The sequence below is a fragment of the Melospiza georgiana genome, unplaced genomic scaffold (genome assembly GCF_028018845.1).
Source record: "Melospiza georgiana isolate bMelGeo1 unplaced genomic scaffold, bMelGeo1.pri scaffold_29, whole genome shotgun sequence".
NCBI lineage: Eukaryota > Metazoa > Chordata > Aves > Passeriformes > Passerellidae > Melospiza > Melospiza georgiana.
In genome coordinates, this window is record NW_026652215.1 from 9,501,454 (window position 1) to 9,527,041 (window position 25,588).

Genomic DNA, 25,588 nt, shown 5'->3' on the forward strand with positions numbered 1-25,588 from the left:
GTGCCCTCTTCTTAGCATAAAGCAAACACACTTGTGAAAACAATAGCTTAACACTGAACTTTCAGGCAGGGCCTATGGCATGTGACTTTTCTCCTTTACAGCCAGATTCTAAAGAGGGGGGTCTTCTCTTCAGTGGTCTCCCAAGGACGATCGTGAGGCAGATGAGGGAAAATTTGGACAGACTCTCACACAACCCCGTGACTCACAATTGTCTTGAAGGGATCTTCATCAGCAGGGCTCTGGAGTGTCGCTGATCAGTCTTTCCGTACATTGGTAGCATACCCGGAAAAGCAGAGACAGTATGTCAGAGAGACAGAAAAGAGAAAAGGAGGAAGAGAAAGGATAGGAAAAAGAAGGGGAAAAAAGGGAGACAATAAACAAACATAATTAATATTGATTATCATAACATTTTTCAGAAGTGTTTGATTAATTAAAACTAATAAATTAATATTCTTGTTATAACAATTTCAAAAAATAATTAATTAATTAAAAATATTATTTTTATAACAATTTCAAGAGATGGTTAAAACAAATCACAAATAATCAACAGCAAAAGTAATAAATCATAATACAAGCATTAACTTTAAAATAATTTTCTAAAACAATTCACTAAAAATCAGAAGTAATTTTCATAAAATCATAAAAGAAAATCAGGATTACTCTAAAACACATATGCTTAATACATAATTGCTTTGTGTCAAATGTCTCGGGGATTTCCACGGTGCAGGGGACATCAGCCAAATTGTGTGCATTAACTATAGACGTCAATCTTGTCAGCTGTTTCACCATCTTCCAATTCATAACGACTAGGATTGCTGATAAAATGAAACCAAACAGAATTAAAATCAAAAGGATAACAATGGGATGACACACACTGTTCAAGACACTTGTAGCAGTAGGAGACCACCTAAAAGAGTATCCCACCACCGGTGCTCGGCATCTTTCTCCACCCTTTCCATGACATGGTGTATCTGTCTTACATTGTGATGAACAGTCACCCGGGTCTCTTGTCCGCTTTCCTTTAACTTCTCCAGGATTTCAACCAAGTTCTGATGGAGCAGCAGTTGTCTTACCAGTGAGATTCATCTCAATAGGAGTAGACATCAGTTTGTGAATCAGTGTGTAGTTAGATTGCCACAGGTAGTGAGAAGTGACTGGAGCTTCAAAAGAAAAATCACATCCTGAAATCTTAGTAAAGTTACAAGCATAGAAATTTGAATGATTTTTTGTATCTACTATAACATTTTATATGAGCAAAAAATCACAAATAGTTCTAAAACATGCACATGTATTGCCTATGAATTGTTTCAAAAGCCTCATTAGGACAAATCTCAAAATGACAGATATTTTGCTCTATGTCTAAACAAATGTCTTGAACTATGATTTCATTGCTTTCACAGATGAACCGTTGTTGCTCTCGGGCAATACAAGATTCCAAATCAACAGTTTGCCATTTCTTACCAATTTGACAGGCCCATTCTCTATGTTCAGAAAGATAGAGAATAGCGCCGTCATAATTCAGTTCTAATGCTAGAACAGGGAAAATCAAATGCTCTGAGGCATTTTGTATAGTTAAAAAAAACCTGTTGTTGTATTTAAAATTAGGTCACAGGTCAAAATTCACTAGGTGTCGACGGAAGGGAACCAGGACATCATTTTGATCATCACAGGCTCAATTTTATTGATCAGTACGGCGGGTTAAATACAGTTAATAATGAGCTTCATACATACTGCAAAAGTTGAGCTCAGGATTGGTCAGCTTACATATCAGCACCTACGCCTACTTCTACATTCCTATGGTTCTACTTTTGATACTTTCTACATATTCTTAGGATATATTCAGGACTAATCTCAACTCCCTATCCTCATGTTGCAGCAAGGTCGCTGCTGACTCTTCCTTTTAGCTTGCTGACTGCTGACTTTTCTCCTTCAGTTTAACCAGTGGCATTATATCAGTGTGGCCTTTCTCAGCTAACCAATTATTAATAATGCTCTCCAAAACTAGGTTCCACCAGGATTGGAATTCTATTTCAAAGTCAGTGGCACTGTCCCAAATTATTTTCCGAATTTCAGTGAGAAAAGTGCCTTCTTCACCTTCGCTTATAATTGAAGCAAAAATTGACTGCACCCACAATTGTGCCTGGATACAGCTGAGAGCCAAAGAAACATTGTTTTGTGTAGCACAAAGTGCATCAATTATCAATTTCTGATCATTTAATATGTTTGATAGCAGCCCCTGCTGTGTTCACAAAGCCAATAAGAACGACTGCAGTGGTTGCTGTAATTTGATCAAATCTCTAATTGTGACAGCCAATTCATTCAAATTCAGTTAATTTACATGTTATGTGTAATATCATCACCTGGTGTTACCATAAGGGGAAGGGAAAACATTATTTCTGTTGTCCATCACTAGTGTTATCATGATTTATCAGGTCTTCATGTCCCTCGGAGTTCTTCTGAAAAAGTAAACACAACAGACTCTGCCACGAAGAGGCAGAAAAGGTTAGAACAATGGAATTGCCAGAGAGGTTTTGAACAGCAGTGGTACTTCCCCTACAGCAGCGGGGGGTCCACCAAAAACAGGCTGTCCAGGGTAATGTGCTGGGTTCTTGAAATCATCATCTGGTCTCTGTAGTGAAGGAATTATGCTTGGAGCTGTTGGGCAAAAAGCAGTGATTTTGGAACACTCATTTACCCCCCATCCATAGTGAGAGTTGTGAGAAATCCATTTAATCTTTTCACCTTCTGCCCAATCCTGCACACCTTTGACAGTAGAGTGAGAAATATTATCAGATTGAATTTCCTGTGGCTTTAGGAAAATTCCAAACCATCCCTGCATTGCTTTAACAGTATTATCTCCTGTATCTCTTTTAAAAGCATCAGCCTGGAGCAACCCAAATATAAACATAGCATAGGACTTGGTGTTAAAACAGACAAGAAAGCAATTCTGTCCCTCACTTTGGAAAATGCTCCAAACAGTTAACAATTCCCCAGCCTGGGCATTGTCCTGTTCCTCTCTGTTAGCAGAAGCGGGGGAGAGAGGAGGGGTTGCTTTAGTCACAGAGGCAGGTTTATTTTGTCTGCTACCCAAGCTCCCAGTTTCTTGGATTGCCCAGTTCTCCTCCACCTCCCTGGGAGCCAAGCCAACCACAAACACCCCTTCCCAGGTAGTGTACCTTTTCTCAGCATCTTTGAAACCACAGGAATAAAAACCAACAGGCTTTTTCCGACCCTCAGGACCCTGCTGCCACATAGGAATGGAAAGCCGTGAGGAGGGCAATCCCCACTCCACCTGAAAGGGGTCTGTGGGATTGATAAGGTCCAGTGCTTGATGAGCTGTCACTTCAAGAATCAGTGATTGCAATGTTTCCTTCTGAGAAGTCCAATCCCATTTTATTCTTTTTCTCAGCAAGTCATAAAGGGGAACAAAAGGGTCATTCTGGTTACTAAGAAGTTTCTCTGGTCTTTCTATAGGAGACATAGCTACTATGGTTTTCTGGAGGAGAATTGCTGTAGGTTTAAATGTTTCTGGAAGCCCTGGAGTTAAAGAGGTCATAATTTCAGGCTTTATAGGTGATAGGATTGGAGATTCAAAACCAGGAATTAATTTCTTTTCATGGATTGTTTGCAGGCAGCCGGATTTGTGAATGTTTTCCCAGAGTTGGTCGGGGGTACCAACCAAAGGGTCTCTCCTTTCCAAGGGGTTGAGCCCTCCTGCCCAATGAGCTGTGTGCTGAGTTGGGGACCATGGGATGCATCTGTCTGCTGTTGTTAGGAACACCCCATATCCCCAGCACCCACCGGCTCCTTGTTCTGACAAAAGAATCTGATCTCCCCCAGTGAGAGACACTTGACAAATGTGTTCTGTTTCAGATTTTTGAGGGGGAAGCCCGTACTGCTTTGCAAGTTTTGTTAATTCAGTAGCAGTGTACGGGATTTCTTTAGTGGTTTTGTGCGGGTTAAGATCTTCATTATTAATATAGTTGCATTCTGTTTTAATTAGAGGTTTTATGTTGTTACAGCAGTGTTTCCTGCAATTTTTCATCAGGGTTAATTCTGTTTGAGAACAATTTTGACTAGTGTGAGGAGTTTCTTTCTCCTCTGTTTCTTTTGAGGAATCAGAGTTCTGTGAATTTTTAACATGTTCCTCTCTCAGGGCAGCCCGTAACAAGTTATTTACATTTCTTTCTTCATCCAATTGTTTTTGCAAAACTTCAACTAAGTTTTGGAGGGAGTCTATGATAGCATTTTCCTCACTTTTTCGCTTAAAGCGAGTTTCTATGGCTGCTGTGAGACAGGCACCCAAGACTGAGCAGAGGATGGTTTTATTTGTGCCCAGTTTAAATTTTGTTTCATGTTGCAAAGAAAATATTCTATCAATAACATTTTCTAAGTTAAACCAATTGCAGTTTGCCCATTCTTCTCCCCCCGGAGAAGGTGTAGCATTGTATTTAGCAAGCAGAGCAAAAATTCAGCTTTACCTTTTGCACTGAAGTTTTTAGTCATTTTGTGAGGGGACCAAAGCTACACCAGGGAGTTAACTTAAGTTACACAAATCACACAGCCTTTCCACTGTCCCCTTGCTTCCCTGGGTAGTTGAAGAGACAGAATCAGTCTGGGAGGCTCTGTGAGGTTGCTTCAAATTTGTCTCTTCCTTCCCAGACAGTACAGATACGCACTCACATGAACACACACACACACAAATGTTATCTTTGTGAGGGGACCAGAAACCTAGAACAGGGAAAAAACCACTCAGCCTTCGCTGGGCCGCCCCTCACTCCCCTGTGTAGGTGAAGGGACAATATCTGTCTAAAAGGCACAGCTTAATTTCTTCAGGTCTGTCCCTTCCTTTTTAGACAGTCCAGGTACACAAAATACAGCAGTAAAAAACAGTAACAGGTTCAAATTCAGCTCAAAAACAACAGTAACAGGTTCAGATTCAATTCAAATACAACAACAACAACAACAGTATAAATATCAGTATCAATATCAGTAACAGCATCAATATCAGGATCAGGAGAAGTATCAGTGTCAGTGTCCCTGCCGGTAAAATCAGTAACAGAAGTGACAGTAACAATTTTCCCTGCTTTTGCACCGAAAAATCTTTTGTGTCAATTCCGGAGCCTGTGTGCTCAATCGAGCGTGAGATTTGGCTTTGGCGTGTGTAGTCTGCGAGAGGTTACAAACTACACAAAACCTGCAAAATCTCACTGGCTGCTGGAATCCTTGTCCGTGACGCCAATTATGTGAAGGTCCGCCTGAAATAAACGGGTGACGAATGATTTTTGGGTGCAAAAATAACCAACAAGAGGCACAGGGGTTTTGCAGTAACAAATCAACAAGGTGCAATTTTATTGATTATAACCACAGCTAAATATGCGTTTGGTTAAGGGATCTGGGGAAGAGAAGGGTAAGACAAGGAAAAAAGGGAGGAAAGAAGGTCAGGGAATGGGGTATAGCTACCAAAACGTGATGTCTTCGGGGTCCCGCAACCGAAACTCGCTGGTACACGTCTTGGGGAGTACTCAAAGGACAGTCGGGCCAAACCCCAATATATATACACTGTTCTTGGTTGGGGGAAGGTGACTGAAATTAGGTTTCCATGGAGGGGAGAAGTCCATTGTTTTCATGGCCGAATGCTCACAGGTACGTTAAGTTTTCCCCCTCCCTGAGTTGGGAGGGAGTGCAGTCCCAGTCTCTGGAAGGAGGTTGCCATGGGGGTGCCATGGGGGTGCCATGGGGGTGTCAATAGGGAGCCAGAGGGGTTCTGGGTTCCTTGACGAGGGGATTCGCATCTCAGTTGGTCCGTCACGGTGGTTGAAGACAGGCAAGAGGGGTCTTCTCATGGAGCGGAGGGGAACCACCCCAGAGCTCAGTCCAGCCAGGTCAGGAGTTTGGAAGTCCAGTTCAATTGTCCAGAAAATGGCAGCATGCCCCCTTCGAGTACAGCATGGCGTGTTCTGCAATCACTTGTAAACACAGTAGATAAGCAGGAGACTTTCTTTCCCAACTGGTTCAGCAGTTTTAACCCTTCGGTAGTCTTTTCTCATGACAATTGTGAGGCAAAAAATGAAGGATTTTCGGATGGACTTCTACAGAGAGCAAGGGACCATTGTCACACTGTGGGGCCCTGTGAGAGCAAGGGACCATTGTGACACTCTGGGACCTCATGGAACCATGGAGACCACGGTGACATTGCTGGGCCCCATGGAACCAAGGGGACAGTACTGACACTCTGTGACTCCATGGAATGTAGGGATCATTGTGCCACTGAGGGGCCCCATCAAACCAAGGGTCTATTGTGACACCAAAGTGCCTCATGGAACTGTGGAGACCATTATGGCACTTTGGGGTGTCATGGAAACAAGGGGCCATTGTGACACTGTGAGATCCCATGGAACCAAATGTCCACTGTGACATTGCAAGGCCTCATGCAACCATGGAACCATGGAAAGATCATTAAGTCACTTCACAGCCTCATGGAACCAGGGAGCCATTGTGACACTGAGGGGACTCTTGGAATCCTGGAGACCATTGTGACACTACGAGGCCTCATGGAATAAGCAAAGCATTGTGACACTGTGGGGCACCACAGAACCAAGGAGACTATTGTGACACTGTGGGGTACCATGAAACAAGAGGCCTTTGTAACACTGCAGGGCTGCAGGGAACCAAGGGGCCATTGTGACATTGTCAGGCCTTCTGTCATCAGTGTTCCGGGGTCCCTGTGGTTCCATGAGGCCCCATGATGTCTCAAGGATCACTGGATACCACAAGGCCCTGAGGTATCCCAAAGGATCCTTGTTTCTAACTGGTCTCACTGAGTCAAAAGGGCCTCTGGATTCCATGAGAACCCACAGTGTCACAATGTCCCTTTGGTTCCATTTCATCCTGTAGTGTCACCAGAATTCCTGGGAACCATGAGGCCCTGAGGTATCACAATGGATGGCTCCATGAAGCCCCAGAGTTTCACAGTCTCCTCTTGGTTCCATGGAGGCCCATGGTCCCAAAGGAGTCTCTGGATTCTACAAGACCCTGGAGTGTCACACGGCCGCTATAGTCCCATGAGGGTTTGCAGTGTGACAATGTCCCCAGGAGACACTGCAGTGTGACAATATCCCCAGGAGGCCCTGCAGTGTCACAGAGGAGCAGCACTGGAGTGGGCAAAGCACCAGGGGAGGTTTGGCAGTGTTCCCGTGTCTGTGACACAACAGTGGTGGCAACATCAACGTTCCCCTCTCTATGATACCACAGCGGTTCAAGACCGAGCATTGCCCTGTCTGTGACACCACAGGGGTGGCAGCCACAGTGTTCCCCACTCTGTGACACCACGGCTCTGGCAGGACCATGTCTCCCTCTATGTGACACCACAGCAGTGACAATTCCAACGGTCCCCTCTCTGTCCCACCACAAGGGTGGCAATTCCTATGTTCTCCTCTCTGTGACCCCATAGCTGTGGTAGCTCTAAAATTCCACTCTCTGTGACACCACAGCAGTGGCTGCCCTAAATTCCTTCTCTGTGACACCACAATAGTGAGAGCCACAATATTCTCCTCTCTATGACACCACAGTGGTTGCAGCCCCTGTGTTCCTGTCTCTGTGACAACACAGCTGTGCCACCCCTCTTGCCCCTCTCTGTGACACCACAGAGGTGGCACCCCCAGCGTTCCCCTCTGTATGACACCAACACAGTGACAGATCAAATATTCCCCTCTCTATGAGAAAACAGTGCTGGCTGCACCAATGTTCCAATCTCTCTGACACCACATCGGTGGCACACTCAACATTGCCCTGTCTATGAAAACACAGTAGTAGCAGCCCCAACGTTCCCCTCTCTGTGACACCACAGCAGTTGAAGCCACAACTTCCTCCTCTTTGTGACACTGCAGCTGTGGAAGCCCCACATCCCTCTCTCTCTGACACCACAGCAGTGGCTGCCCCAACCTTCCCCTGTCTGTGATACCTCAGTGGTGTCAGCCCCAAAGTTCTCCCAGTGAACCCACCGCTGTGGCAGTCCCAATGTCCTCTTCTCTCTGGCACCGCAGCAGTGGAAGCCCCAAAGTTCCCCTCTCTATGACACTGCAGGGATGGCCGTCCAAAGTTCTACTCTCTATGGCAGTGCCACAGTGGCAGTTCCAACATTCCCCTCTCTGTGACTCCTCAACATTTGCAGCCCCAGTGTTTCCCTGTCAGTGACACCCCAGTGGTGGCAACCTCAAAGTTCCCCTGTTTGTGACATGACAGCAGTGGCAATACCAATGTCCCCCTGTCTATGACAGCAAAGCAATTGCAACCCCAGTGTTTCCCTGACAGTGACACCACAGAGGTGGCACCCACAGCATTCTCCTCTCTATGACAGCACCACAGTGGCAGCCCCAACATTCCCCTCTCTATGACACTGCAGGGGTGGCAGCCCCAAATGCTCCCCTGTCTGTGACACCACAGCGGTGATTCCCCCAACATTCCCCTCTCTGTGATACCACTGAGTTGGCAGTCCCAACATTGACTTCTGTATGACACCACAGCAGTGGCAGCCCCAAGATTACCCTCTCTATGTAAAACAGGGATATGACAAAACAGGGGTAGCAGCCCCAAGGTTCCCGTCTTTGAGCCCACAAGGATGGCAGCCCAAACACTCCCCTCTCTATGATACCACAGCAGTGGGAGCCCCAGCATCCCCTGCCTGTGAAACCACAGCTTTGACAGTCCCAACATTGCCCTGTCTGTGATATCACAGTGGTGGGAGCTCCAGCATCCCCTGTCTGTGACACCTCAGCTTTGGCAGCCCCAACATTCTCCTCTCTATGACTCCACAGCAGAGGCAGCACCAATATTCTCCTCTCAATGACAAGACAGCCCTGGAAGCCCCAGCGTTCCCATGTGTATGATACCACTGTGGTGTCAGCCATAAAGATCCCCTCACTATAGCACCACAGCAGTGGCAGCCCCAGTGTTCCCCTCTCTAAGAAACCACAGCTGTGCCAGTCCCATTTTCCCGGTCTCTGTGACACCACAGTGGTGCTGCCCGAATGTTCCCCACTCTGTGACTCTGCAGCTGTGGCAGCAGCACTAGAACAGAAGCAGCATCTGTGGAACACCAGGGGTGCAGGGGAGGAGCAGAGAAGGAGCAGTGGAACAGTGGGAGATGAGCAGTGTTGGAGCAGCAGTGGAGCAGCCGTGAAAGAGCAGAGGAACCATGCTGAAACAGAACAGCACAGCTTCTGAGCAGCAGTGGAGTGAGCATAGAAAAGGAAGAACAGTGGTGGCACAGGAGCTACAGCCATGGAACAGTGGTGGCACAGGAACTGCAGCCATGGAACAGTGGTGGCACAGGAACTACAGCCATGGAACAGTGGTGGCACAGCCCCACAGCTGTGGAGCGGCACCTGAGATGCCGAAGCTGCGGGACACAGAGCGGCTCCCAGCGCTGTGTCCTGCAGGAGCCGGCCCCGCACACACCAGAGCGATGCCCCTCAGGCTGAGCCAGAGCTGGGGGCACAGGCAGGAATTGCTGCTGGGCTGTGCAAGGTGTGGATCGAGTGCATTTAATGGTGACCTGGGGATTTGATCCTGCTCATTGCAGCTGCTTTTGTGCTGTCATGGCTGTTCCTGATCATCTGAAGTCATGAACTCAGGAGAAACTTGGGACAAAAGGAATCAAAGTGCCTTCTGTCCTGCTGTCTTGGTTTGGAAAGACAGGAGCCTGCTAAGGAAGGCAGGAGCCTCCCCTGAAATGGAGAATGTAAAATCCCCACCACCACCGAATTGCTAGAAATTTTAAATTAAGGGGAGCTCTCAGGCAAAAAATATGGGAGCAGGAAATAACAGTTCTTTCATAGAGAAGAAAATAAAAGGATAAAATAAACAATGCAGTAAACTAAAACAGCACTTAGAGAGTCAGAACACAACTGTGGTAGTTAGGGAAAAGGCGCTGCGGAAGAACTCGCGATGTTACGGAAAGGCAGGACCCTCTGTTTCCCGTAGATAAGACCCTCTGTTACTCATAGATAAGAAACTAACATAGGATTGTGGCCCCACTAACACTAAAGCCAGTAACTTTCCACTCCTTACCCAGTACTTTTCCATTACCTACTAACCATAGATAAGAAGGACAAACCCCCTTTTGACGTAGAGACCCCTAAGACTATAAGACCCCATGAGAAGAAGTAATAAACGCCTTTTGACTGTCCACCACATTGGTGTCTGCGTGTGTCACTGGCCCGAACGGCCCTGGAGAGTGGGCCGTCGAGCTGTTCCTCAGAACCAGGTCGCCTGCCTTGATCTAGAAGGCAACACACAACCTGACACCCTGTTGGTCAGGGTGTTGGTAGCAATCCAATTGGAAATGTGGCTGCAGTCCTCTTGGAGTGTCAGGTTCTGTTGGAGCAGGGAGTCCTGTAGAAAAGGGTGTAGTCTTTCTCTGAGGATCCAGTGGAAGAAGAGGCAGCCGCTGTTCCTCGGGGAAATCCAGTGGAGAAGTTGTGCTGCTATTCCAGAATCTCCAGATTCTAGCTGGCTAGAATGCTTGGCTCTTCCCTTTCGGCGGAGCATCTCCCAATGGGATGCTGTAGTTCTTATCAGTCACGCAGGGACATTCAATAGCCTGTTATCAGCAGATGTCCCCCCAGGAGGGAGGAGTGGTTGTGGAAGAGATAAGGAAAACTGCCATACAGATAGCAAATAGAATGCATCTTGCCTTGCAATCCAGGACACCTGCAGAGAAAGACATCTTGGTAGAATTTGAATGATTTCTGATTTAGGAAATCATTAAAAAAAAAGTGGGTCAGTTATTGGCCTGTGGTTTGTTCTCATCCAGAAAGATGTTCCAAAGTACTGCAATTTGGCATTAAAAACCAGGAACGTGCCTCTTCATCTGGATATTGCACATGGACTACAGAGCTATTTGTCGTCATTATGATAGGAAAACAATTGGAAATCTTTTCCCAATTTAACTCTTTCTTCCTGTCTTTGGGATTAGGCCTCCAACACCCGCTGTTGGAGTCTTCTTTCCATAATCTGCTCCTTTGGAGTTGGAGTTGATGTGACAAATCAGTGGGAGGAGGGAGAGACCATTAAAACTGCAAACTCTGTTTTTATAGTCTCTGGATTTCCAGTGCTTAGAAATTGTCATGTTTTCAACTGTCTGAACAAATCTCACATTGCTTACTTTTTCTGTGGCAGGAAAACTTCCTTTGGCCCCATTTAGGAACTGACCCTGGGAAACACCTCATTCCAGATGCTTTTTTGTTGGTTTTGCTAAGAGATGACAAGAAAATCAGCACACGGGGCAGGGATGAGAGAAAGGGAAGAAACAATTCCTTTCTTTATCTTCCTTGTGGGAACTCTCCTCTAGAGATTGTGCTCCAACCAGAGACTTCCCAGGCCAAGGGCTGAGGGGATCAATTCAGCTGAGGCAGTTGAGGCATCTCCTCCCTGGTCTGTAGCCCTGGGGCTGGGAGGGGACAGGGGTGCCCCCCTTGCACCCCCTGGAATGGGGGATTCCTCCTGCCTCTGCCAGGTGCTCCTGATCCTGGCATTAGCCCTGGCCTGGGTGCTCCTGCTCTGAGCTCCCTGCCATGGTCATTGCTGGTGTGGAGGGCAGGAGGGAGGGATTCAGTGCAAACCTGGGAGGCGCCAGTGGGCTCAGAGATGTGTGGAGGTGACAGTGACAGAGTGACATAGGGAGGTGCAGATGGACACAGGGACAACACCCCTGGGAAAACTTCTTGGAAATTTGGGGGACTTTGAGTGTAAAATACACACGAACACAGTGACACAGACACAGAATACTGCAAAGCATTTCCCAGCTGTCTTAAGTTGAACATGGGGCATGTATTCTATTCCTATCTGATGGGGCAGTTACCTTCTGTTAATTGGGAAGTTTTCTGTATCTCTTCCAAAACCCATCCTCCCTCCCAGGAGATATCTTCTGTTAATGGGCCATTGAGTGCCACTGCATGACTGATAAAATTCCATCATCCCATTATGAGAAGCTCCGCCCAGAGGGAGGAGCCAAGCATTCCTACCTGGATATAATCAGAGGGCTGGAAGACCAGGGTCAGCCTTTTCCACAGGATTCCCATAGGAAGACCAGGCCAAACACCACCACCACACCACCACTGGATCTTCAGAGGAAAACGCCACCCTCCTACAGGATCCCTGCTTCAACAGAGCCCCACCTGTCACTGCAGGTGGACTGTAGCCGCCATTTATTGGGACTGCCACCACCACTGTGACCCACAGGGTGTCAGGTCGTATTCTGAATCTGTCGGTGTTTTTTCTCTGTACTATTGCATTTATATTTTAATTTTCCGGCTACATAACTGTTATTCCTAGTCCCATATCTGTTGCCTTAGTGCCCTATAATTTCAAAATTATAACAGTTCGGAAGGAGGTTGTTTACTTTTTTCCATTTCAAGGGAGGCTTTTGCCTTCCTTAGCAGACACCTGTGTATTTAAACTGAGACAATGCCCCCGGACACCCAGGCAGGTGAGGAAGAAGTCAGTGCCCCTTTCCCCCTCTCTCCTGCTCCATCTCCCAGCCCAGCATGGCCCCCGGCTGCAGGACAACCCTGCTGCCAATGCCATCCTGCCGGGGAAGCACTGGGGACATCTCCTTCTCCTTCCCTGTGGCACAGAGGCAAATCCCATCCTGTCCTTGTCCTTCCTCCTGCAGGCAAGAAGCAGAGGATGGAGACCAGGGAGGACAAATCCCCACAGCAGAACCTCATGGAAGAGGCCACTTTGAGTGGCTCTACTGTGCAGGAATCCAATGGAGAGGAAACGTCCCAGAGGTCCCACAGGACGAGGGGCACCAAACCCAGCCTGGGTTGCTCTGAGGAGGAAAGACTCACCCTGGGCCAGGAAGGTGGACAGAGCTTCAGCCAGGGCTCGGAGCTGGTGGCCCAGGAGCAGCTTCACGATGGGGAGAAGCCCTACAAGTGCTTGGAGTGTGGGAAGGGCTTCAGGTGCAGCTCTGAGCTCGTCACCTACCAACACATCCACACTGGGGAACGGCCCTACGAGTGCCTCGAGTGTCCAAAAATGTTTCACACCACTTCCACTCTCGTCAGGCACCAGCGGATTCACACAGAGGAGAGGCCCTTCCGCTGCCCTGAGTGCGGGAAGGGCTTTAGAGAAAACATCAGCCTTGTTACCCACTGGTGCATCCAAACCAGGGAGAGGCTCTACGAGTGTCACAAGTGTGGTAAGAGCTTCACCCAGAGCTCTCATTTGACCAAACACCAACAGAGGCACCGGTAAGGGAAGCCCTGCAAATGCCCCCACTGCAGGAAAAGCTTCTTGCACTGCTCCAGCTTCATCCCCCATTGGAGGATCCCCATTGGGAAGACCCCTGGTGATCCATGTTCCCTGTCATCAATGCTGGGAAGACAGCTGTCCCTTTTCCTGTCCCTGCCAATGACATGATATGGGTCCAAGAACATGAGGGTCTGGCCATGGTTGTGTCATTATATTCACTCCCACATCAGGTTATTGCTAGGGGCAGGAAAGGGACTGTCTCTCTCCCTCCCCTGAGGAGAAGGGCGTCCTTTCCAGGCAGGAGTGAATATGTGGCTGGAAAGAGACAGTCAGTGGTGTTGTAGTTTTCCCTGTAAATAGTTTTTCTGATCCTTTCTGTTACCAGTGTTGTTGCTGTTCCAGTTTGTTCCTTATCTGGTTGCTGTTCCTAGTAAATTGTTCTTATCCCAGCCCGGGATCTTTGCCTTTTGCGCTTTCCATGGGAGGCGGGAGGGCAGCAAGGACAGCACGGTTTTAGCAGGAGAAGAAAATTGGGGAATCCCATTCCTGAACCCCAGCCCCTGGAAACTGAGCATCCCAGCTGGTGCCAGCCCTGGTGGCCATGGCAACAGCCTTGGGAGCGGGTCCCTGGCTGGGGCTGTGGGAACCTCTTCCCTCTGGTGCCCAGGGACAGGAGTGGAGGGAATGGCTGCAGCTGAGTCGGGGCAGGCTCAGGTTGGATGTCAGGAAAAGGTTTTTGTGCAGAGGCTGCTAGGGCCCTGCCCAGGCTCCCCAGGGAAGGGTCCCAGCTCCAGGGCTCTCTGAGCTGCAGCAGCGTTTGGACAGCGCTGCCAGGCCCAGGCTGGCATTGTTGGGGTGTCCTGGGCAGGGCCAGCAGTTGGACTGGAGGATCCTGATGGGTCCCTCCCAGCTCAGCCAATTCTGTGATTCCGGGATCCCATGAGCCTGGGGATGGGGCTGCCAATGGTTGCCATGGCAACGGGCTCTGGCTGCAGGCCTGAGCTGGTGTCCATGGCAACCACCCCTGGCATGGGGTCTCCATGGAGCTGCCAAGGGACTGAGCATAGCAACAGGGGGCTGGTGATGGTTGCCATGGAAACTGAGCATAGCAACCGTGGGCTAGTGATGGTTGCCATAGAAACTGACCATAGCAACAGGGGGCTGGGGAGGGTTGCCATGGAAACTGACCATAGCAACAGTGGGCTAGTGATGGTTGCCATAGAAACTGACCATAGCAACAGGGGGCTGGGGAGGGTTGCCATAGAAACTGTCCAGAGCAACAGGGGGCTGGGGAGGGTTGCCGTGGAAACTGTCCAGAGCAATGGGTTCTGGTGATGGGTGCCTGCTAACAACTGAGTTGCCAGTTAAGATTTTCTAAGATATTGACATTCTTGTGGCGAACTTTCTCACACACTTGCTGTAAATAACTCATTGTTTTGCATTCCTTTATGGAGGAGGAGAAAGTTGATGGATTCTTAGTTTGTCCAGTGTCATTGGAGAGGTGGCACTGTCACCCTCCAATCCACTGTCACTCTTGGGAAACTATAAATGTTGGAGTCAGAAAATAAACTTCCTTTTTTTTTTCACCATGAGAACAGCGGTGTGCGCTTGTGTTCTTTTGTGTCCTATAGCAACACATGGGGACATTCCAAGAGTCTCCAGCCTGTTCCAGAGCTGGAATGTCACACACAAAGACAGGGGCTCCATGGAGACCTCCCAGAGCTTTCTGGGGATGGTAAAGAGCCCTGTGGTCAGAGGCAGTCACAGCCATTCCATGGTGACATCCCAGGCGACCTTGTGCTGCAAAGGCACCGATCTGTCACAGGCACTCACGGGGGCTCCACGGTGACATCCCAGGAGTCCCCAGGCTGCCAAAGGGCCAGGATGTCCCAGACACTCACAGGGGTTCCTGTCATGGGCCGAGTGGGAGATTCAGGTAAAAGCTTTGTTTCTTCCTTGGAGAAACTCCTGCTGAGTCATGGGGTGGAAAATGGCACACAGCAGCCACCATAGAACCCATGAAACCCTCCAGAACTCCATGACTTCTAAAATTCCATCTCAGAGAGGAGACTGGGAGTGGCTGGATCCAATCCCAGCCCCAGACATTGACAAAGGTGCAGAAGATTGGACAGGGGGAATTGAACTTGTCCCACAGGATTAATGATGGTATACCAGACAGATTTCTAGAAATTCTGATCATGCTTAGACAGAAAGATCTTGATCAGAGTTATTTCCTCCACAGCATTGGAGCTCTAACAATTAGAATATTCTTCCCTGGGAAGAAATTTTGAAGTCAACAGGGCCTTGCTGGAGTTGTTGGAGCCCATGGCAGGCAAAGCCTCCTTCTCCAGCAGGAACTGCCTTTCCTGTGCCATCAGCAGGGCAGGTCCTGCTGCAGGAAAAGCCCCAGGCCAGCCCCAGCACAGGGAAGGGCTCGGGCACAAGGGCAGAGTGCCGTGCTGGGAGCTGTGCCAGGGAGAGCCTGAGGCACCAAAGGCACCTTGGCAGCAGCAGCTGCTTGCAGGCCATGGCCAGAAGCCTCCCTTGGCAGCCCGGCCTGGTGGCCACCACTGCAGAGCTGCTGCCTCAGGGCTCATTCCTGGCTGGGCTCTGAAAAGCCACTTCTGCTCCAGGAGCCTGACTGGGAAGCCATTGGCCCCAGCACCTTGGGGACAAGATATTAATTGCAAAACTCTTCATGGCAGCAGAGCCAAGGCAGGGGCAGAGGAAAGGGCAGAGCCAGGCCCAGGGGACAGGGCTGCCATGGTGATGGCTGTGAGGTCACTGCCCCTGCAGCAGCCTGGCTCCCCTCAGCAGACATTCTGGCCAGAAGCCTTGTGAGGGCACCCAGCACATCAGAGAACCCACACTACAGGAATTCTGTCACTGGAGATGAGATGGTTTCAATTGGCAATGCTGCACAAAGCTCCTGCTCTTGGACAATTCCTGGGATGGGGAATCCACTTCTCTGGAAAAACGGTTGCCATTTTGTGCCACTCTCATAATTATAAAATATTTCCTCTTTCTAACAAATGAAAATCTACCCTCATTCAATTTAGAGATATTGAGCCTGTCACTGCAAGATTTGGGAGAAAATGCATTTTACCACATTTTTCCATTTTCACAGTCCTTGGAGAGGAACCAAAAATCTCCCAAGATGGGATTTGGAGGCCTCATCACATATCCAGCAGAGATGGGCTGATGGCTCTGGGGTTGTTCCAGATTACAAGACAAGATATACTCTATTGCCATCTCTATGGCAGTTGTCTTGTCAAGTGGGCAGTTTTCCTTCTCTCTCTGACTGGACATCTGCTTATAATGGGCTATTGAATGTCACTGCATGACTGATAGGAACTACAGCATCCCATTGTGAGATGTGAGCCCAGAGGGAGGAGCCAAGCATTGCTACCCAGATATAATCTGGAGATTCTGGAATACCAGAACAGCTTTCTCCACTGGATTCCCCAGAGGAACAGCAGCTGTCTCTTCTTCCACTGGATTTTCAGAGGAAGAATACATCCTTTTCTACAGGACCGCCTGCTCCAACAGAACCACACCTGACACTGCAGAAGGGCTGCAGCCACATTTCCAATTGGACTGCCGCCAACACCCTGACCCACAGGGTGTCAGGTTGAGTTGTGACTCTGTCAATGTTTTTCCAGTGTACTGCATTGTTTATTTGTTTAATTTTCTTCCCTAATAAAGAACTGTTACTTCCTGCTCCCATATCTGTGCCTGAGAGCCCCCTTTATTTCAAAATTATAACAATGTGGAGGGAAGAGGGCTTACATTTTCCATTTCAGGGGAGGCTCCTGCCTTCATTAGCTGACACCTGTCTTTTCAAACATTAACAAGGGGAAAGTTTCAAAGCCTCAGTTATACAGCAAACAAAGTTTGGAGGAACAAATAAAATAGGAATTGGGGATGTTCTATTAGTTCCAGAAGCAGGATGAAATTTATTAGGACAGGATTTACAGGTGCATTTTGACATTCTCTGGAGTGCTCCTAGTGAAAGGGAAAATGGTAGTTTAGCTTCTCCAATTAAGGGAAGAAATCAAGGAGAAAATTCAAGAGATGATTTGGGCAAAACCAAAAAACTGAGGTAAATTGAACATGAAACCTATAGTAATAAAAATAGTTAATGTGGACCATCCAGTTCAGCTATGACAATATCCACTCTCCCTGGAGGGGAGATGGGGACTGCAGCCACTGATCCAGGACCTACTTGAGGACAGGATCTTAGAACCATGTATATCCCCCCATAATACACCCATATTACCAGTAAAGAAGTCAGATGGGACTTACAGGCTTGTCTAAGATTGGAGAGAAGTGAACAAAAGAACAGTGAATCAGTACCCAGTAGGGCCTAATCCCTATACACTCCTAAGTAACATCCCAGTGGTTTAGCGTGATAGACCTAAAAGATGCTTTTTGGGCATACCCACTGGCAGAGGAAAGTGGGTTATATTTGCTTTTGAATGGGAGGACCCCGATTCTGGGAGAAAGCAACAGCTTCAGTGGACTGGGTTACTCCAAGAGTTTTCTCAATCCCCAAACTGTTGTTATCTTGTTGTATTTCATATTTCTAAAGTTCCATATTGTCACAAACATATTTCTAAAGTCTCGTACCTTCTTGGTGATATTCCTTGGGGGCAGTTCTTCACATCACAGACTTCACCTCCTTCTTGTTGCTGCTTCTTAGTCAGAGCTCCTTCCAGGCTCTCCCTGACTGGCCAAGCCCAGCCCCTTTTATCCCAGTTTTTTTCACTAGCTACAGCTGCAGCCCAATTAAGGACATCACAGCTGCAGCCCATCAAGAACAACCGGGGCTTATCGGGGCAAGGCCTATATACAGATATTCAAGTACAATACAGATATTTTACTAGGCCTCCTACTATACCAAACCTCTTTGGTCAAGCCCTAGGAGAAGTAACACAACTCTTCTCCATTAAACCTGAGATAAAGCTCATCCAATATATAAATTATTTGCTTCTCTCAGGATGGGAAGAAAAAGAAGCTTGGGAATCCACCATAGTGTTGTTAAATTTTCTGGGGCACCAAGGACTTCAGGTATCAAAAGGGAAACTTGAATTTATAGAAAGGGAAGTGAAATATCCAGGACATATGATTTGTCAAGGGAGCTGGGGGCTGAACCCTGAGAGAATTACAGGAATAGTCTCACTCCCACGGCCAAAAACTAAGAAAGAACTCAGAAGGTTTTAGGCCTATTGGGATATTTTAGGCTATGGATTGGAGGATACACGCAGGCCATCCAGTTCTTGTGTGAAAAGTTAATTGGAGAGATTAGGTGGGAAAAAGACAATGAACAAACGTTTGAAGCTGTGAAGCAAAAATTAGTCAGTGCACCAGCCCTGAGTCTTCCTGCCTTAGACAAACCCTTCTATCTGTCTGTGGATATAGAAAAAGAGGTAACACATGAAGTGTTAGCCTAGGACTGAGGAGGATCCAGGAAACCAGAGGCCTATTTATCAAAATTACTAGAGCCTGTCAGTCAGGGGTGGCCAACCTGCATTCAGGTGCAGCAGTGACTTCCCTACTCATAGCAGAAAGCAAAAAATTAACCATTTAATTGAAAATTGAAGATATATGTCCCAGACTCAGTAACGAGTATCCTGAGAAATGGCTCACTGATTCCCAAATGCTAAAGTATGAAGCCATCTTAATAGATAATGTTTTAGAGCTAATCGTCAGTAACCAACTCAACCCTGCCCTGTTTTTGTATGGAGAACCAGATGAGGCACTAATACATAATTGCCTAGAGGTTATAAACTGTCAAACTAGAGTTAGAGAGGATGTAACAGATCAACCACTCCAAAGTGAAAAACAATTGTACATCGATGGATCTTCACAGGTAATAAAGGAGCACAGGGTATTGGGGTACGCTATAGTGCATGAAGGGTTGATAGCCATAGAAAAGATAAAGTTACTTTCCAACTGGTCAGCCCAGGCATTGAGTTGTATGCCCTAAAACAAGCTCTGGATATATTAGCACAGAAAAGGGGAACAATATATACAGACTGAAAATACACTTTTGGAATAGTGCATATATTTGGAAAAAATTGGGAAGAGAGGGGGCTATTAAACTCAAAGGGAAAGGGATTGATTCACAAAAAGTTTCTTTTAGAAGAGTTAGAAACCTTACAATTACCAGAGTAAGTAGCAGTGGTGTATGTTAAAGGACATAAAAAAGGGGCAACTCAGGAGGAGCGAGGGAACAATTAGGCTGATCTAGAGGCTAAAAATGCAATTGAATCAGAGACAAAAACACTAATAATAGTATTAACACCCATGAGAGAAATGCAAAAAGTCCCTGTATTCAGTGGGACAGAAGAGGAAGAACTCCTTAAAAGAGGAGCCAAGAAAGATAAAGAGAAGTGGAGATTAGCAGATGGAAGGCAAATGTTGAATAAACTCCTGGCCAGGAAAATGCTAGAAGGCATACATGGAACAACACTTTCGGGTACATAAGCGCTAAGTGATCAATTTCTAAGGGATTTGGGATGCAAAGGAATTTTCAGAATAGCTAAGCAAGTAACTGGAGGGTGTGTGATATGCCAACAAGTGAATAAGAAAATCATGAGGAAAACACCCAGAAGAGGGTGACAACTAGCCTTAGAGCCCTTCCAAAACATCCAAGTAGACTTTACTGAGCTTCCCCAGGTACAATGGTGGAAATTTTTGCCACTGATAGTAGATCACGTGACTCATTGGGTAGAGGTGGTACCCACTGTGAAAGCCAATGCCAGTGTTGTGAGTAAAACACTTCTAAAATCAATCATTCCCTGATATGGGATGGCAAACAGGATTGATTCAGACTGGGGAACTCATTTCACATTAAAGATATTGCAGAAAGTTGTTCAGGCCCTGGGAGTAAAATGGGAATTACACACTCCATGGCATCCACAGAGTTCTGGTCAGGTTGAGAGAATGAATCAAACTCTTAAAAGAGCTCTATTTAAGCTAATGATTGAAACCCAAGTGTCATGGATAAAATGTCTCCCTTTGGCCTTTTAAGAATTATTAAGAATTATTAAGAATTAGAACCCAACCCCAGTCAGATCTGAGGGTGTCACCCTATGAAATGATGTTTGGGTTTCCCTTCCGGACCTCACCCCAGAAGGTTGCCACCTATGAGGAAGGGGAAACCAATGCCAAGAAATAAGTTATGTCCATAGCACAAACCTTAGAAGGGCTAAGACATAAAGGGGCAATTACTTAATCTACCAGCCTGGATTGTGGAATCCATAATATTAATCCTGGGGATTGGGTGATGATCAAGCCATGGAGAGATCAGTCTCTAACTCCCCAGTGGGAAGGTCCCTTTCAGGAACTGCTCACCACCGAATTGGACATGCGAACTGCAGAGCAGGGATGGATTCATGGCAACAGAGTCAAAGGCCCAGTAGAAGAGCCTAAAGAGTGGACTGTAACATCCAGGCCAGGTGAAACATAATTGACTCTCAAGCAGAGACTGAAAGACAACCAGAAAAACACCAAGACACCCAAAAAGTGGAGTCAAGCTTCCACCAACCAGCTTGAGAACTCTTCCTGTTTTAATGGATGAGAAATACCAGCATTTGTTGAGGAGAAGTACACAAGGGACTGTAAAAGGTAATAGGACAGCTTCTTTAAGAAAATAAGACAAAAGAAGGGAAGCAAGACTGGGTTGGCCCCTTTGTTTGCTACCAAGAAGGCTCCATACCCCTGCTGTGGGTAACAACCCCGTAGGCAAGGTAAGGTAGGGAGAAAAGGCCATACCAGACCTCTATAATTCCTCAGTTGTCTTTTAATTCAACAGGGACTGGAGGGCAGGACTGAGTTGGCCTCTGTACTGACCCCTAAAATACACTGACTATGGATAGCAACCACATAGGCACGGTAGATGGGAGTCAAAGCCATACTGGACCTCTGGGATGCCATTTTGTGCATTCCAAATAAATGTGTCTAAGGAAAACCTGAGATTTTTTTCTCCTGTTCCCACTGGCCATGGCCACATCAACAGATGCTGGTGTGACTCATTTAAGAGAGACAGAAATTTTTTTACTTAAATTTTTCGTGGAAAATGACTTCTACAAAAAGAGAAAGAGGTTTGTTATAGATGAGTAATTCTATGGTTGACTCTCACAGTTAAGGGGTGAATATTAAATATATGTTAAGAGAAGTTTAGTAGATGTATAGTTATCCTTCCCCTCCCCTTTGCATTGTTATCACAGAACGGCCTCAGTAGTTGGGGCATTTGGGAGGGTCGGCTTGTTACTATGGCAGCACCTGACCTCCAATCAAGGTGTAAGACAGTGATCTCCGCCACTAGACAGAGAAAAAGGAGTCGATTGACAAGACTTTGGGAGGGGCTAGAAGTGTAAAAGACAGAGCATCCATTTTGTAGATGAGCACATGGTGACTGAATTCTTTGCTTCTGGCACTGTATTCTTTTCTTTATTCAGTCTTCTGTTGTATTTGAAAAGATATGAAAATCAAGAATCTTCTGTTGTATTTTGATAAGGACTTAATAAACCATTGAAAATATTGAAAGTGAAAATCATGTCTCACATGGGGTTGGGGAATCTGAGGCATGGCTGTCCACACTGGACTCCAGTTCCAATGTATAACTCTTCTGACATGGCCAGACCCCCTTAGGAGCAGCACTACAGCAATATCAGGAACGGAATGCTGCAATCACCTCTTCTCAAAAGAGAAAAGTAATAAAATACAGTCTTTAAAATAGGATTACATATTTCTTAGAAGCTCATTGAAATATTTCTCCGTAACTGTAAAAGGAAATCTTCCTGATGAACTGCTCCAGACCAGAGGGAAATCAAGGCAGAGCCATGGTTTGTCAGGATTTGCCTGATCCTAATGAGCTCTGAGTGCATTTGAAGCTGAGCCCTTGAACCTCAGGGCCTGAGAGGAGATTACACAAACCTTTCCAGGAGTCAAAGTCAGAGGAAAGACCCAAAGTGTCTCAAAGCATGAATGGGTCCCACTGAGGTCCCTCTCCAACACAGGCTCCTCATGGACTCCTTGCAGGAGAGAATTGGAGGCCAGGATGGCACAAAAACCTCTCAGAGATGGAGAGTGGAGAAAGAAAAATCCAAAGTACCTTAAAACCTTGAGTACCTCAAAACATTAATGAGCCCCACTGAATGTCAGTACAAAGCTCTCAAGGGACTCATTAAAATAGATAATTGGGGCCATGATTGCACAAACCTCTCACAGAGTCTGTATCCAAAGGGCAACAGCAAGTACCACAAAATAACTGAAGTACCTTGAAGCATTAATGAGCCCCACTGAGTGTTGTTACTGACAAAGCCTCTCCAGGGACTAATTACAACAGATAATTGGAGGCCATGATTGCACAAACCTCTCAGAGACTCCAAGGCAAAAGCCAAACCCAAAGTCCTATGAAAAACCTGCAGTCCCGGGGACCATTCAGGAGCCCCCAGGGCCATTCCTGAGCAAGGCTCCTCAGGGACTCCTTCCAGCAGATCCTTGAGGCCACTGGGATGTGGGCTAGGGGGGGATGCTGAGGGCAGGACAAGGGGCTGACAGTGCCCAGCCTGGCTGAGGCTGTGCCAGGAGGCCCCAGGGCCTCAGCACAAGGTGTCTCCTCCCAGCCCTTGGTGGCACAGCCCTTGGTGGCCCTTGCTGTGCCCCAGGGCACCAGGACTTGGCTTCTCTTTTTCCCCACATGTCATCACTGCCTGCAGTTCTCTGTTCAGCCTGGGACCTGGGGACACTTTCTCTGTCGTGTTCCTCAGTGGGACCCATTAAAATCCAAGAAACCTTGGAATTGGATTCTGACTTGGAGTTCTGGAGAGGTTTCTTCAGCTCCCTCTCAGAGACTGATGTTCAGGGCCTGAGCACAAAGCCCCAGAGGCTCATTAATGTCCTGGTGCTGTGTCTGTGCCGCTGAGCTGGGCTGGGCTCCTGGCACAGAGGCAGCTCCTGGTAACCAAGAAGAGCTTCAAAAGCACATTTCTCTTGATGAGCAGCTCTTCTGCCAGCCCAGCAGGGCTGGGGCACTGCCTGCAGCCACCCCAGGCACAGCACAGAGGCACAGAGAGCTTCAATCAGTCAGGGCTGGGAAGGTGCTGAGAAGTGCCTGGGGCAGAATCACTGCCAGCCCTTGGCACAGGAACCTCTGGCTGCAGGACAATGCAGCTGCGGCTCCTGCAGCCATCTCCTCAAGCTGGAACATCCCAATGCCTACAGACCCTGTGAGTACATTCTCTGATTGTCTCTTGTGCAGAGCAGCCAGGGGTGCCCAGGGCTGTCCTGTAGAGCAGGGTCCTGAAGCCCAGGGCGCTGTGCTGGGGCAGGGACTCTGCTGCCTGCCAGGGAACGCTCTCAGCCAGCCCTGGCAGTGCTGGGGGGCAAGATCTGGGTGGGAGGAGACAGCTGGTAAGGCTTGGAAGTGTTCTTCTTGTGTGGGGAGGATGCTGCATTGTTCAGGACTGCTCCCAGCATGGCATTTAACTGCAGCACATTTGCAAGTAGATTATACAGGGAGCACAGCAAGGCAGGGGCTGCGTAAAAGGGAAAATCCTGCTTTTTTTAATATACTGCTGTGGGTTGCCTGGATGGAGCCTATAGATTTTCATCTCTCAGTTCAGAATGGAATAATAAAAACATTTTGTCTCAGATCTGAATAAAGCAGGCAGTGACAGGTATCTGCACAGGGCCCCTTTGAGGCAGCATCAGTGTCTCTTTTCCAGCCTCCTCAGGGTTGCTCTGACATTGCCATCAGAGCCTGCACAGCCAGAACTGCCCCTGGGCAGTGACTGATCTGGAAGGAGTCTGCAGGGCAGAGCTGAGCACCCAGGGCTGGGCTGGGCTCTGGCAGCACTGGCAGGGCCCAGCCCTGGGCACAGAGAAGCAGCTGCTGGCAGGGACAGCCCCAGGCAGCAGAGCCCTGGACAGGCAGTGGGGGGAAAGTGCCCCCAAGCTGTGTTGGGATATTTAAAGTCCTCTCCAAACCCAACTATTCCATGATTACTTTTCTTACAGATCCCCATGCCAAGACAGCTCAAATGTCCAACAGCAGCTCCATCAGCCACTTCCTCCTTCTAGCACTGGCAAACACACGGCAGCTGCAGCTCCTGCACTTCTGCCTCTTGCTGGGCATCTCCCTGGCTGCCCTCCTGGTCAATGGCCTCATCATCAGCGCTGTAGCCTGCAGCCACCACCTGCACACGCTCATGTTCTTCTTCCTGCTCAACCTGGCCCTTAGCGACCTGGGCTCCATCTGCACCACTGTCCCCAAAGCCATGCACAATTCCCTCTGGGACACCAGGAACATCTCCTACAAAGGATGTGCAGCACAGCTATTTCTGATTTACTTCTTCCTTGGAACAGAGCTTTCTCTTCTGATTATCATGTGCTACGACCGCTATGTATCCATCTGCAAACCCCTGCACTATGGGACCCTCCTGGGCACCAGAGCTTGTGCCCACATGGCAGCAGCTGCCTGGGCCAGTGCCTTTCTCTATTCGCTGCTGCACACAGCCAATACATTTTCCCTGCCCCTGTGCCATGGCAATGTCCTGGGCCAGTTCTTCTGTGAAATCCCACAGATCCTCAAGCTCTCCTGCTCAAATTCCTCACTCAGGGAACTGGGGCTAATTGCAGTTAGTGCCTGCTTGCTATTTGGTTATTTTATGTTCATTGTTTTCTCCTATGTGCAGATCTTCAGGGTCGTGCTGAGGATCCCCTCTGAGCAGAGACGGCACAAAGCCTTTTCCACCTGCCTCCCTCACCTGGCTGTGGTCTCCCTGTTCATCAGCACTGTCATGTTTGCTCACCTGAGGCCTCCCTCCCTCTCCACCCCATCCCTGGATCTGGCTGTGTCAGTTCTGTACTCAGTGGTGCCTCCAGCCCTGAACCCCCTCATCTACAGCTTGAGGAACCAGGAGCTCAAGGCTGCAATGAGGAGACTGATGACTGGATGCTTTCAGGAACATTAAACTGCTGGTCAATTTCTGCAAATCACTTGTAACAAAACTAGTTTTTATACTTCTTGTTGGTTTCACTTTGGAGATTTCTTTCCTTTGTTTTAGTTTTTCCATTCTGTCCACAAAGAAACATCATTGCTTGTGCCATTTCTTATTTTGTTTCTCTCAATGTTCCCCATGGCCACAGACTGTGTCAATGGGGGACTGCACTCTTGGTGTATTTAAAGGAAGTAAAGGATGTCCCAGCAAAATTTTCTGCAGAGATGTCCTTTTGTTGCCTTCTCTGGAGCTGCAGCAGCAATGTCTGTGTGCAGAGCTGGGGGCAAATCAGTGCTGGCACATCAGCCCTGCTCCTG

General features: G+C 47.7%; 2 protein-coding genes across 2 annotated transcripts in view; both read left to right on the forward strand.

Annotated features, from left to right (window-relative positions):
* LOC131096425 (uncharacterized) overlaps positions 1-25,588 on the forward strand; it is a 1,435,131-nt gene that overhangs the window by 1,142,524 nt on the left and 267,019 nt on the right. The window contains 1 exon segment of the mRNA XM_058044763.1: positions 12,917-13,244. Within this exon segment, the coding sequence (XP_057900746.1) occupies positions 12,917-13,244 (328 nt within the window).
* LOC131096479 (olfactory receptor 14C36-like) lies at positions 24,312-25,244 on the forward strand. The gene has a single exon (XM_058044818.1). It carries the CDS (start codon positions 24,312-24,314, stop codon positions 25,242-25,244), a length of 933 nt encoding a protein of 310 aa, XP_057900801.1.

What these genes read in the sequence shown, in the direction of transcription:
- LOC131096479 (XM_058044818.1), top strand. Translation starts at nt 24,312, where the DNA reads ATGTCCAACAGCAGCTCCATCAGCCACTTCCTCCTTCTAGCACTGGCA.